Below are 12,340 nucleotides of genomic sequence, written 5' to 3' on the forward strand. Positions count from 1 at the left end.
CAATGTACAACTTAATAAATGAATGAAAAACAATTTTTAGAATATTTATTCTATATATTATTTTATTTCTTTATATTATTTTCCCGAATAAGTATCGTAACGTGTATCTGAACTTGCGATTCTTAAAAACAATACTATACAAATTGTATAATTCGCAATTTTAAAATTATATCAAATGAAGCCCAAAATTTAATAAAAAAATTAACCAAATAAGTTCTTATGATTTCATAAATTAGAAAAATGAAAGAATCATTATCCAAAATAATTTTTACTTTATTAGATTCATCACAATCTCGTAAAATATTATTTTAGATTATCACATGAAAATGTGCAAAATTCTTCTACATAAATCTGAAAAAATCTATCACAACGTAGATTAATCTTTTTCCTCCTTCTTCATCAAAATTCTCAAAAAGATTATACATAGAGACTTTTTAAATAATTTTTTAAATAATTATTATAAGAAAAAAATCTTTAATTCCAGATTATCAATTTAACTTTCGAAAAAGACATAATATAATTAAATAAGATTGATGAACTAAAACATTAACAGTTCTAGAGCAAAAACGATATTGCACAGTAATTTTTTTAAATATTGAAAAAATGTTCGAACTGGCACTAAAGTCTCTTCAATAAACACATTATTATATAATTTATATTAACACAAGCCCTTCTAGTTAATCTTTACAACATCATAATTACATAATTAAACCATGTTATATAAGTATAAGAAATGTTAATTCCGAATTTTATCAGAAACAGAAATTTATATACAGAAACTTTATCAGAAACTACATTATTGCAAATGATAAATAAATAATTTCTATTTTCTATTCACATAGATATATCAATTATAAGGAATAGTTCATTATATATTTTTGCGGATGACAACAATATTCTTAATAAATCACAATCTCAAAAAAACAATAGAAAATCTACAAATCAGTACTAGAAAATTGGATGAATAGTAAAAAATTTAAGTTAACATCAAAATGCAATCATATTTAAAACATTCATATTTAGAAGGAAGAATATATTATATTTTCAATATAATATATGTAATATATTGTATATGTTATATATAATGCATGTATAATAAAAAATATATCTATTCCATAAACATATCAAATACTTAAACCTATATTTAAACAAACTAAATTGGAAATATTACATAAAAAAAAATTCAATCAATAAAAATATTTTATTTATTGATTATCAAATAAATACTCTAAATTATATAAAATAATATATATAAAATATATATATCCTATACAAAATAATTATTCATAATATGGCATATCTGAATCTATATCTAGCATTCAGTTACTATATACTATATAACATAAAAGTCAAATATTAAGAAAATAGAACGCATGTAATTAATTTATTTTAGATAAATAACATATTCTGATATGCTCGAGATAATGATATCATCTCGATGAAAGATTTAAAAGAAAGAGTTCGTCATTCCAAAAAACTACAATGAGAGATTAAAAAATCATATGAGTTTATATTTAGTTTTATTTTGAATAGTCTTGAAGAATAATCAATTCTTAAAAGATTAAAAAGAAAATACATTAGATCTTGAAATATATATAAAACAATAAAAATTAAATAAATGCTAATTATAAATTTAACGAAAAACTACATGATTACTAACAAAATTAATCATACATATCACGAAGTAATTTTTACGAATTCAATGTATTAATTCAAAAAACTACGAATAAATGAATAAATGAATCAATAAATGAATTAAAGAAAGAAAATAAGTATGAGACAAAGGAATATACATCAAAATAATTAACAATTGATACCAAATTTCTTCGACAAATTCAAGTTGAAATTCATGAAAATCCAATTTCTAAAAATTGGTATTGATAACAATGGATTTATAAGTGAAAATACATTGAAATGAACAATTGAAATGAACTATATGTATATTTATTATCTTGTTTTTTGACAAATTGCAAATATAAAAGGACATATAACAAAAAAAGTGTTGAGAAAAAATATATTGAATATAACAAATATTTCTTTATTGAAAAAAATTATATGGAATAATATAATTATAACATAATTATTAATTATTTATGAAACTAATTAATATATAATAATATATAATTAATAGCTATTCGCAGACAAATTTATTCAAAATCAATAATGATAATATAAAAAAATAATTATAAAATTTATCTATATTATAAGAAACAAATAATAAATATATATTTCGAATAAAAAAATAAATGTTTATATTAAATAAAAAAATAAAATAATCTAGCAAGTAAGGAATAAAGATAAAATTAAATAACTTAATAAAATCACTCATTGAAAATTAAACTCAAGTTTTAAAATGTATCATTGTGTTATTTTTTTCTAGATCTTTTCTGCACACTAACAATATTTTAATATTTTTCTTTAACATTAAACCAATAAATAACACTAAACTGAATATATAAATAAAATATCACAATGTTAAAAAATCATACATGTAAATATATTATATTATAACAATATATTATAAGAACAATGGTATTTATTATTCAGATCTGCACGTCACCAACATTTGACCATCAGTTAATCACTTATAATCTTTGAAGACAATTAAATTTAATTTTTTGTAATTTTTCGTATTGTACATTTTAAATATGTGTTTAAATTTTTGTATTCGAATATTAATGAATGTGTGAATGACTAAAATCTATGATCGAAATTAGATAAATGAAAAGATGAAAAAATATTATTTTATTTTGATAATGAATAATATATATATTATGTATAATGAGCGTGATACATATAATTATAGGAAACTGCTGTTGCTTATATAACTCATAATATGTGATCGTATCTGATAATCAAAGCATAACGAAATTTTCATAAATTCTAGATGCATACCAAAGCTGATTATTAATATCCATGGAAATAAGTATTTCTCTATATGAATTTAGGATATTTATGAGACGTTGTAACCAATATATGATACCACGAATCAGTTTCCATTTTTCAGTTTCTATATTTCTAAAATAAAAACCTAAAATAAGTTTCTCAAAAATTAAGTTGAGTTAAAGAGACTTAAGTTAAGAGTGATGTATAAAATTAAAATATTATGAATCCATGTTTAACATAAATCTCGTTAAAAATAGATAATGATGTCGTAACTGGAGAATATCATTCCTGAATAAGGGTCATTACATTTTATGAAAAAAAGTAAAAATAATATTGAATAATATTTAATAAAATCTTAAAAAAATACTTAATTTCAAATATAATCTAAATACTACTATCAAAATACTACTAGCATTATTCTTTTGTAACATTTTTCCTTTGTTTTATGCTTAAGAAAAAAACGTAATAATAAAAAAAGATTTCTGTACAAAGAAATCTTCCTCGAATAGCTAAATCATGAATATAAGTCTAAAATTATATTAAAAAAAAGTTTTAATTTCGATTATAATAGTATATTATTAAATAATTTTACTACTTATTTTATTGCTTAATATTTTCTATCAATCAATATTTACAGGAAATTTAATATAATTTAACTAATAAATTTTTTGTCATTGTTTCAATGACAATATTAAATCTTTCAATTTCCATAATTTGGAATATATGTCTATTGATTTATTCGATTGCTTACTAAATGGTCAAATTGAAAACTCAAAGATTTACAATACGGTATTATTGAAACATGCAAATGATTAAAAAAAATATTTATAATTTATTATTTGCATGATATTAAATTACATTTATATTAAATTCCATTAATATAGTACATAGATAATAAAAATATTTTTTAAAAATTTTTCAAAATTAGTAAATCAATTTTACTTATGTTCTAAATTTTTACTTAAACTATAAATCAATATTTGAATAAATTTATTTTATAATTAAAAACTGAATTATATTATTATATTATTTATTTGATAAGATGATTTCATCATACACTTAAAAAAAATTAAATAAAAATTAAATATATTTAATTCATATTCCATTTTTTATTCAATTTGTATTCGTATTGTATTGTATTCGTTTTCATATTGAATTTATTTTATTATTTTGAATTTATTATTAATCAATTATTCGTTAGAGATATAAAAAAATAATTTAGTATAATTAAAATATGTACTAAATAAAATTTATATTATTAATTAAAAATTATAAATAATAATTATAAATTAAATAAGTTAATTAGAATTTCATAAAAAAAAATTAAATTAAAAAATATTTTATGAAATAAAAAATTAAGATCATTTTAATATTTTTTAATAAAATTGTTTAAAGTTAAAATTCAACAAATTAAAATGTAAAAGTAAATAACTGTAAAATTTATGACTTGTCTATTCAAGGAGCGTTTTTTTGAAAATATTTCCCTATTATTGTTAGATATTAATCCTTATTAAATTTAAAATAAAGAATCTAATATGAAAATAATGCGAAGACATTAACATGAAAACATTTAGAATTAAACATTTTTTTTTAAATATTCAATTTGACTGAAATGCAATATGATCCTGAATCTAGGAATTATAGCTCTTAAAGCAATCTCAAATCAAAATTATTCTATTCTTCATTTCTTTGAAATTTATGGCAAATTCGCGCAAATTAAAATCTGAATACTATATATTTTTATATACTCATCTTAAACCTAGTTCGAAATTCTTCTTAGGCTTGGAAGTTATTTTCAAGAAGCTGATTTGCAATATCTTTGGTTACAATATATTTCATATGGAGGAATTTTTTGTGGATATTAATTTTTTGCACTTTGTTAAAATTTCATTTTATTTTAATATAATTGGACAGACACAATTATATATTTTGTCATAATAACACCATGATTTGTATTATTATAATAGATAGTGATCTCATAATTATGCATATTGCATTTATTAATACAATTCAGTATTCATTAAGATGGAAAAACATATTTCATCTTTTCAATTATCTAAATTCGGTTACAGACTTCAATCCATTCATGCATACATTAATATTTCATTACCTACCCAGATCGCAGTCACAAATATAAAGATTTAAACACAAATATTTAATATTAAAACATAATAATGCGAAAAAAAATTAAAAAGAATAAATTCAATTGTCTTAATAAATGATCAATATTGGTGATCGGGAAGAATAGAAATTTAATTGTAAATGGTAATAATGGTAAATAGTTTGATTTGATGATACGTTATTTTCGTGTATGTAATTTTTCAATATTTTATATATAACCAGTTTAATGTTATATAATGTTATGCATAATGTCAAAAATTAGTTTAATATTTAAGGAAAGATAATCAGAATATTATCAGTATTTTTTTAGAAAAAATACCTAAAAAGAGATAACACAATGACGCATTTCAAAGATCGAGTTGAATTTTCAGTAAGCAACTAATTTATCTATTTGATTAATTTTATTTAAAGATTTTTATAGTAAGTTTTATAATCGTTTTTTTATAATGTATTTTACTGATTTTTAATAGCAATTTAAATTCAATTTAAATTGAATCATCCTATTCGAATAATAATTAATTAATTTATTATTACTCATCATTTTTCATAAATAAGATATAATTCAATATAATTTATTTAATATATTTTCTTTGAAAAATATTTGATTGTTTGAGTTCGACTAATAATCATTTTTTTTATAATGTATTTTATAGGCGTGGCTAAAGTTGCGACTTTATTAAATTTCACTTATTTAAACAAAATTAATATAATGAAAAAAAAAAGTTGCTTGAAATTATCTCAGAAATCACCAATTATTCCCTTATTTTTAAGATGCGCGCGCGCGCGCGCGCGCGCGCGCGTGTGTGTGTGTGTGTGTGTGTGTGTGTGTGTGTGTGTGTAAATATATCATATTACAGATATGTATTATATTACATATATATTATATTACAGATATATACTATAATTATACTATAAACTACAATATACTGCTAAAAAGAAAACACTGCTAAAAAGAATCCTTCCCTAAAATCGCTTATTTTCATTTTAAATGCTTTATTGACAATCCTGACATCACACATTACGTTGTAGTAGAAGAACCATAATTTGAATATTAATTAAAAATTAAAAATTATTTTTATTTATAAAGTTAGAATAATCATCTAAAACTAGAAATTGAAATATTTTCGAAACTATTAATTATTTTAATATATAATTAATATATTTATAGCTTATTCGTATACAATTATTAAATTAATTATCTTAAATACTTAAATAAAATTATATTTATAAATTAAACTATTATTATAAATCATAATTAATCTACATATATTACATATATATATATTATGAAAAATAAAAAAAATTATATTATATTTTATTTTATATAAATTTATATTATATTATAATTGTATATTATATTGATACGGTAAAATATTTTGGATCCTATGCCTATGCTAATGTATTGAGAATTACAGATCGTTTTGGATTCGTAAATTTTATCCTCTCTGTATCACAATTGAAATAATATGTGATAAATATACTAGAAATAAAAATGCGTATAAAAATAAACATTTCCTTTCATATTAATGAATCAGATGTACATTCCTTTCAAGAAACTTTTTTCCAACAGTACATATATATTTATAAAAATGTATTTAGATAAGAGATTTTAGATATCAAAATGATAAAAAAAAATTCACATATATGTTCGATTCTTAATTAACAAATTATAAGCATTTTAAATTTATATTAGAGTGAAACGGCGAAAAAGAAAGAACAATTGAATAACAATATTATATTACAATATCATTTATTCCTTTATAAAAATAAATGCATTGATATTCTTTTATATATAAATAATTATTTTAAATGTAATTTAATTTCAATGTAATGATGTATATATTATATACATGTATATATTATATAATTTTTTATTTAACAAAAATCAATTTCAAATAAGTTTTAGTAAATTCCAGAATATTAATACATATATCACTTTATTTAAATCTTAGCTAAATTTTATGATACATTTTATTTAAATAGTTGAATTGTTATATATATAACACTCTCCCTACTTATCGAAATTCATAGAAACAAATCAAAACACAAGATTTTTTTCACAAAATTTTAGATTAGAAAGGTTGAATATGTTTTTTTATAGATAAAGTTACTTATCTTCACATATATAAGAAAATCATTAATGATATTTGAATCAATTTGAATTTCATAAATTAATGCATTAATTAAAAAATTTCTATTATCTTATCTCTATTTCATTTGAATTAAATGTTTTTTTATTTCGTTATGAGATTATTAAACAGAAAAAAATAATAATCAAAATTCAATATCTATATTTTATATCATATTAATACGTGTTTTATATTTATTAAAAATCATATAAGCATTGCACTTTTCTTTTTGATGTTATATATAGTAGTAATAATAATAAAATTATTTTGACTATTATTTATTATCAACTTAATTTTATATGAAAATTATTTGAATTTTATTTTAAATAAATATTTTAAATAAATTAATTAAAATAATATTTTAAATAAATATATATTATTTCATCAAATTTGATTTCGTGGCACACAATGTGTTATTGAAATAGCTTATTACTATTGAATGTTGATCATAGACATTAGAAAAAAAGATTTGATAGAAAGAAAAAATGAGATAATAATATCCGAAATTGAATCTTATATTTATGTGTAAATACAAGAGTACGAAAATTTAACAATCTTTTCCATTACTTATATTGTGTATATTATATTACTTATATTATTATATTGCGTATATTTTGTTTCAATTCATTCGTAACGTTTGTATAGCGTATATCAAAAATAAAAGTGTAAAAAAAATATTAGTGAATTTGTAATATTCATTTTGAGCATATTTAAAAGCAATTGTAATATGTATTTTTTATGGATATGTAATATTAATGTGTAATATTGATTCATATTATTGATGTGATATCCAGATCAATAATTATTTCTCTCTGCATAAAAATAAAAAATATTGAATGCAAGTGAAATAAAGATAATAATTTATTAGTGATTTAATTGATTCATTTAATACTCTAGAATTTAAATTAATTCAATTATTGATATCATCAGATTTTCTTGTACATGTGAAAATAATTAAAAAAACAATTGTGTGTATAATTATAAAAATATATTAAACGTTTCTAATCCAAAATCTAATAGAAGTATTTATTTCTATGGATTTCGGCAAATACAGCAAATTGAATAAAATACATTTATCGATTCATCTATTTTAAATAAAATATTTGTATAATCATCCGAATATTGTAGAATTTATTATAATTTATGCAAGATAAGTTTCTATTAAATAACTAGTTAAATAGATTTCAATTTGCATAATTAAATTTTTTTTTAATAAAAATATAAATTTGTATTTAAAAAAATATCAGTGTGTTTATTTTTATTGAGTGCTCGCTATGCAAGCGACATTGCAATATGCATAAGCTTTTCGTTTTTTCGCCGTTTTATTTTATCTAATACAAACTTAAAATGCTTATATCGTTAATTAAATGGTACTATATCAGATGTATGTGTATATTAACTTTTTTTCATCGTTTTAATGTTTAGAATCCAAAGATATCCCACATTTTTATAAATATCTTATACATCATATAGAATCGAACTCGATAGAAAATTATAATAATCATAAAACAGTTTTGAAAAATCAATATGAATCAAAATATATTCATAAAAAGTATATCATTTTGATTTCTATAATAACTGTTTCAAGGATTGAAATCGATATCATAACTATTTTGTATTTTTAGATTTTGCTTCAAAATCAAACAAATAATATAATTGCATTAAATTATAATTATCATAATTAATATCAATAAAATAGTCGCTTATATCATAATAATTAAAAAAAGTTTATGAAAAAGTAATTTTTTGACAAATTCATTATCATTATTTTATATAAAATATATCTCATAATTCAATTAAACTAATTCTAAGTAAACTAAATCTAAGCAACTGGCAGCTTGCGAATTGCACGCGACTTATCTACTTTCTTGCGAATATTTTTATCATATTCCTGTGGGGAAACTAGAGAATCTTTATATATATTTATTGTATATTTATTATATATATTATATATTTATATGGAAAATATGAAAAGAGAATATAGATTATCAATCGTGGATATATTATTTAGTAAAAATTAAAGCAATGATGAGAAAAAAGTTGTCCAAACATAATTTAAACTATATGTAAATTAATAATTTTAATACTTAATTATAAGACATAATTTTAAATTTTTTATATAATGAAATACTAATTAAATTAAATATAAATTCAATATATTTTGTTCAGTATTTAAATAAAGTTAAAAAAATTTTTAATTCAAATACAATTATTTATTAAATAATTTTTTATCTTATGTTTTTTATTATTATCAAAGTTTAATTTTAAAATACTAAATAATCAATAATGATCAAGTTCCAATACAAAATTAATTTAATTATATAGTAAGCATTATAAATAAATTATAAACTGAAAACATCAAAAAATTATTACATTTATTTGTATTTTTCATTAAAACCGATTTTTATGCATGAAACAAATTTTTTAATTAATAATTAATTATCAATTTCAAATTTTGCTTTTCTCTTTTCTATTGTTTCTTTATTATTTTAAATTTATTTTTTTCTCTTATATTTATTCTTATATTTATTGTTCCGTTTTCTTTAATTTATGATACTACAAATTACCATAAATATAAATTATTTTTCATTTATAAAACTTTGAATTGACGTTTTTATTTTTCAAATATAGTAGTCAAGAGAAAATCAACATTATTCAATTTTTAAATGTTGAAGCTGAAAATAATAACTCATATTTTGTATTTATCAAACCATTATTGAGTAAATGATAATTATTATATTTATTTGATTTTATTTTTATATAATATTATTATAAATATAATATTTTACATATATTCTGAAAATATGTAATAATTAAAGTTTGATCCGTTTTGCAATAATACTATTGATAATTATCTTAGTTTTTTAATATATTAAAAACAAAAATATATAATATATTTATAAATATTTAATATATTTCTACGAAAATTATTTTATAAATTTTTTATATATTGTGATTGTGTGATATAAAATTACAATATTTAATACCTACTTATAATTTGTAGATTGGCAGTTCTTGGTAAAGTTCTGAAAATTCCATAAAATCATAAAATAAAAAGGAAATACCTGGAATACCGGCATATTGGTGATCTGCGTGGACTTCTTGAACAGGACCTAAAAAAAGTAAGAAAAACTATTGTATGTTTCAAACTGTTAATATGTTCCTGGTCGCCATGTTTCACTTTGATTTCTTTCTTTCTTACTCGCACCTGAAAATTAACAAAGATAGAAAAATCTTACCTTGGATAACGACCCAATGATCTCCTTCGGGGACTGCGAGATCTGGACCTATAAATTTGTCAAAAAAATATATATAATATATAAATCCTGTTGTTCATTAAGCATATTCACAAAGAAATTACAATGAGGAAAATAATTGAATAATATTGAAAATGCTATTTCTGCTATAACCAAAATTATCCTAACATTTTCTCATGCAATATAATTAATTACCTTTTGGCTAATTTCATAAATTTTATATAAAAATTTTTGTTTTAATATTATTTAATATATTTTAATTAGTATTATTTTAATTCATCAAATCTTTAATTTATTATTTATGTAAGAATAGCCAAAAGAGCAAAAAGATTAAATTATTTATGATAAATGTAACATATTTTATTTGCATTCTTATATAAAATAATTTTTTAAAATATTAATTCAAATTCTTTTTGTGCATAAAAAAATTCATTAAAATTCGTGCATTATTTCTTAACATCCTTATTTGATAATTACACTATAATACCTACTTGACAAAATACTTAAACATCTGCAGTTCAAATATAATATATAGATTTAACATTAAAATCTCTTACCTGGAATATCTTGGACCTGGTCTTCGTCCACCACCTCCACGTCTACTTCTTCCTGAAGACATTTCTACTCTTACTCTAGTTCCACAACAGCGTCTATAAAAATACAATTATATTATTAAAATTCATATTATCATTAATTATTATTATTTTATTAATTATTTTATAATTATATTATTAAAATTCATATTATTATTATTTTAATTATTTTATAAATATATATTAATAATTATTATTATTTAACACTCACGTTCCATCTAATCCCCTAACTGCATCTTCTGCATCTCGTGGATCTTCAAATTCTACAAAAGCAAATCCCGGTGGATTTCTAGCAACCCACACATTTCTAAGCGGACCATATTTACTAAATGCACTTTCAATTTCATGTTTACTAGCACTATTTCCTAAATTACCGACATAAACTTTACATGAAAGATCCCATTCACGATAACGTGACATTTTCGTCTGTAAATAACAAATATTTCTTCTTTAGTATTAAAATAAATTGCAATCAATTAATTCATATTTTAAATACATACATTTTAAAAAAGAAAGTATTCCATGTAAATATATTATTTCCTACATAGATTTATTTTTAAATTCAATAACTGATGAAAAATTAATATCCACAATTAATTTAAATATATTTATAAAATATCGATTAATAATAAAAATAATACTATATAATATTAATAACACAAAGTGAAATATAATATTCATTCACTCACAAATATAATATTACAATATATATATATATTGTTTTACAAATAATTTAATCTTATATAATAAACTTACGAATAAACAATCTAATTTATCACAATTTGTAATGGAAAATTTAACATACCACCATGTTGATCTCTGCAATAATAAACTAATTATATCAATTTGAATATTGAATCAATATTTAATTTTATCAAAAAAATTTTATATCATTTGCAACATTGTTGTATATATTGATTATTTTGTTTTAATTATTATTTGAATAAGTGTACGAATATCATGAAAGATAAGAATCTAATTGGACACAATAGAAATTTTGAAAAAATTTCCCTATTCGCTTACGATATTTTTAAGAATAAATATGAATATAATGTTTTTAATTAAATATATTTTACTTACATTTTTAAATGTAAAAATTTATTAAATAGATTAAAAAATTTTGTAATAAACACAATTGTTCTTTCAAATACACAAATATAATAGTAAATATAGTAAAGCTAAAAAGTTGGCATCAAATAAGAGTTCTTTATATGTCAGCTTTAAGGCTAGTTCAGACATGTTTAGTAATTTAATCGAGTTACAATCAGCTAAGTAAATCGATTTAATACATAGGAAGTGTCCAAATTAATATATTTCAATTTTGAAAATCGAAGAGATAAATAATAAACTCCAA

General features: G+C 19.3%; 1 protein-coding gene across 7 annotated transcripts in view; it reads right to left on the minus strand.

Moving 5' to 3' along the window:
• LOC108003789 (RNA-binding protein 1-like) overlaps positions 1–11,998 on the minus strand; it is a 37,383-nt gene extending 25,385 nt beyond the window's left edge. Inside the window, exons 1-6 of one of the 7 annotated variants that reach the window (XM_062079986.1) lie at positions 11,792–11,972; positions 11,487–11,526; positions 11,198–11,412; positions 10,951–11,043; positions 10,376–10,423; positions 10,202–10,249 (exon numbers count right to left, since the gene is read on the minus strand). In XM_062079986.1, the coding sequence (XP_061935970.1) occupies positions 10,202–10,249; positions 10,376–10,423; positions 10,951–11,043; positions 11,198–11,406 (398 nt within the window). In that variant the 5' untranslated portion in view covers positions 11,407–11,412; positions 11,487–11,526; positions 11,792–11,972. Of the gene's footprint in view, positions 1–10,201; positions 10,250–10,375; positions 10,424–10,950; positions 11,044–11,197; positions 11,413–11,486; positions 11,527–11,742 lie in introns of all 7 variants that reach the window. The other 6 variants (XM_017066297.3, XM_017066299.3, XM_062079984.1 and 3 more) reach the window with 6 other exon arrangements.
• Between the last annotated feature and the right edge of the window lie 342 nt (positions 11,999–12,340).

Source organism: Apis cerana, linkage group LG10 (genome assembly GCF_029169275.1).
Source record: "Apis cerana isolate GH-2021 linkage group LG10, AcerK_1.0, whole genome shotgun sequence".
Taxonomy (NCBI): Eukaryota; Metazoa; Arthropoda; class Insecta; order Hymenoptera; family Apidae; genus Apis; species Apis cerana.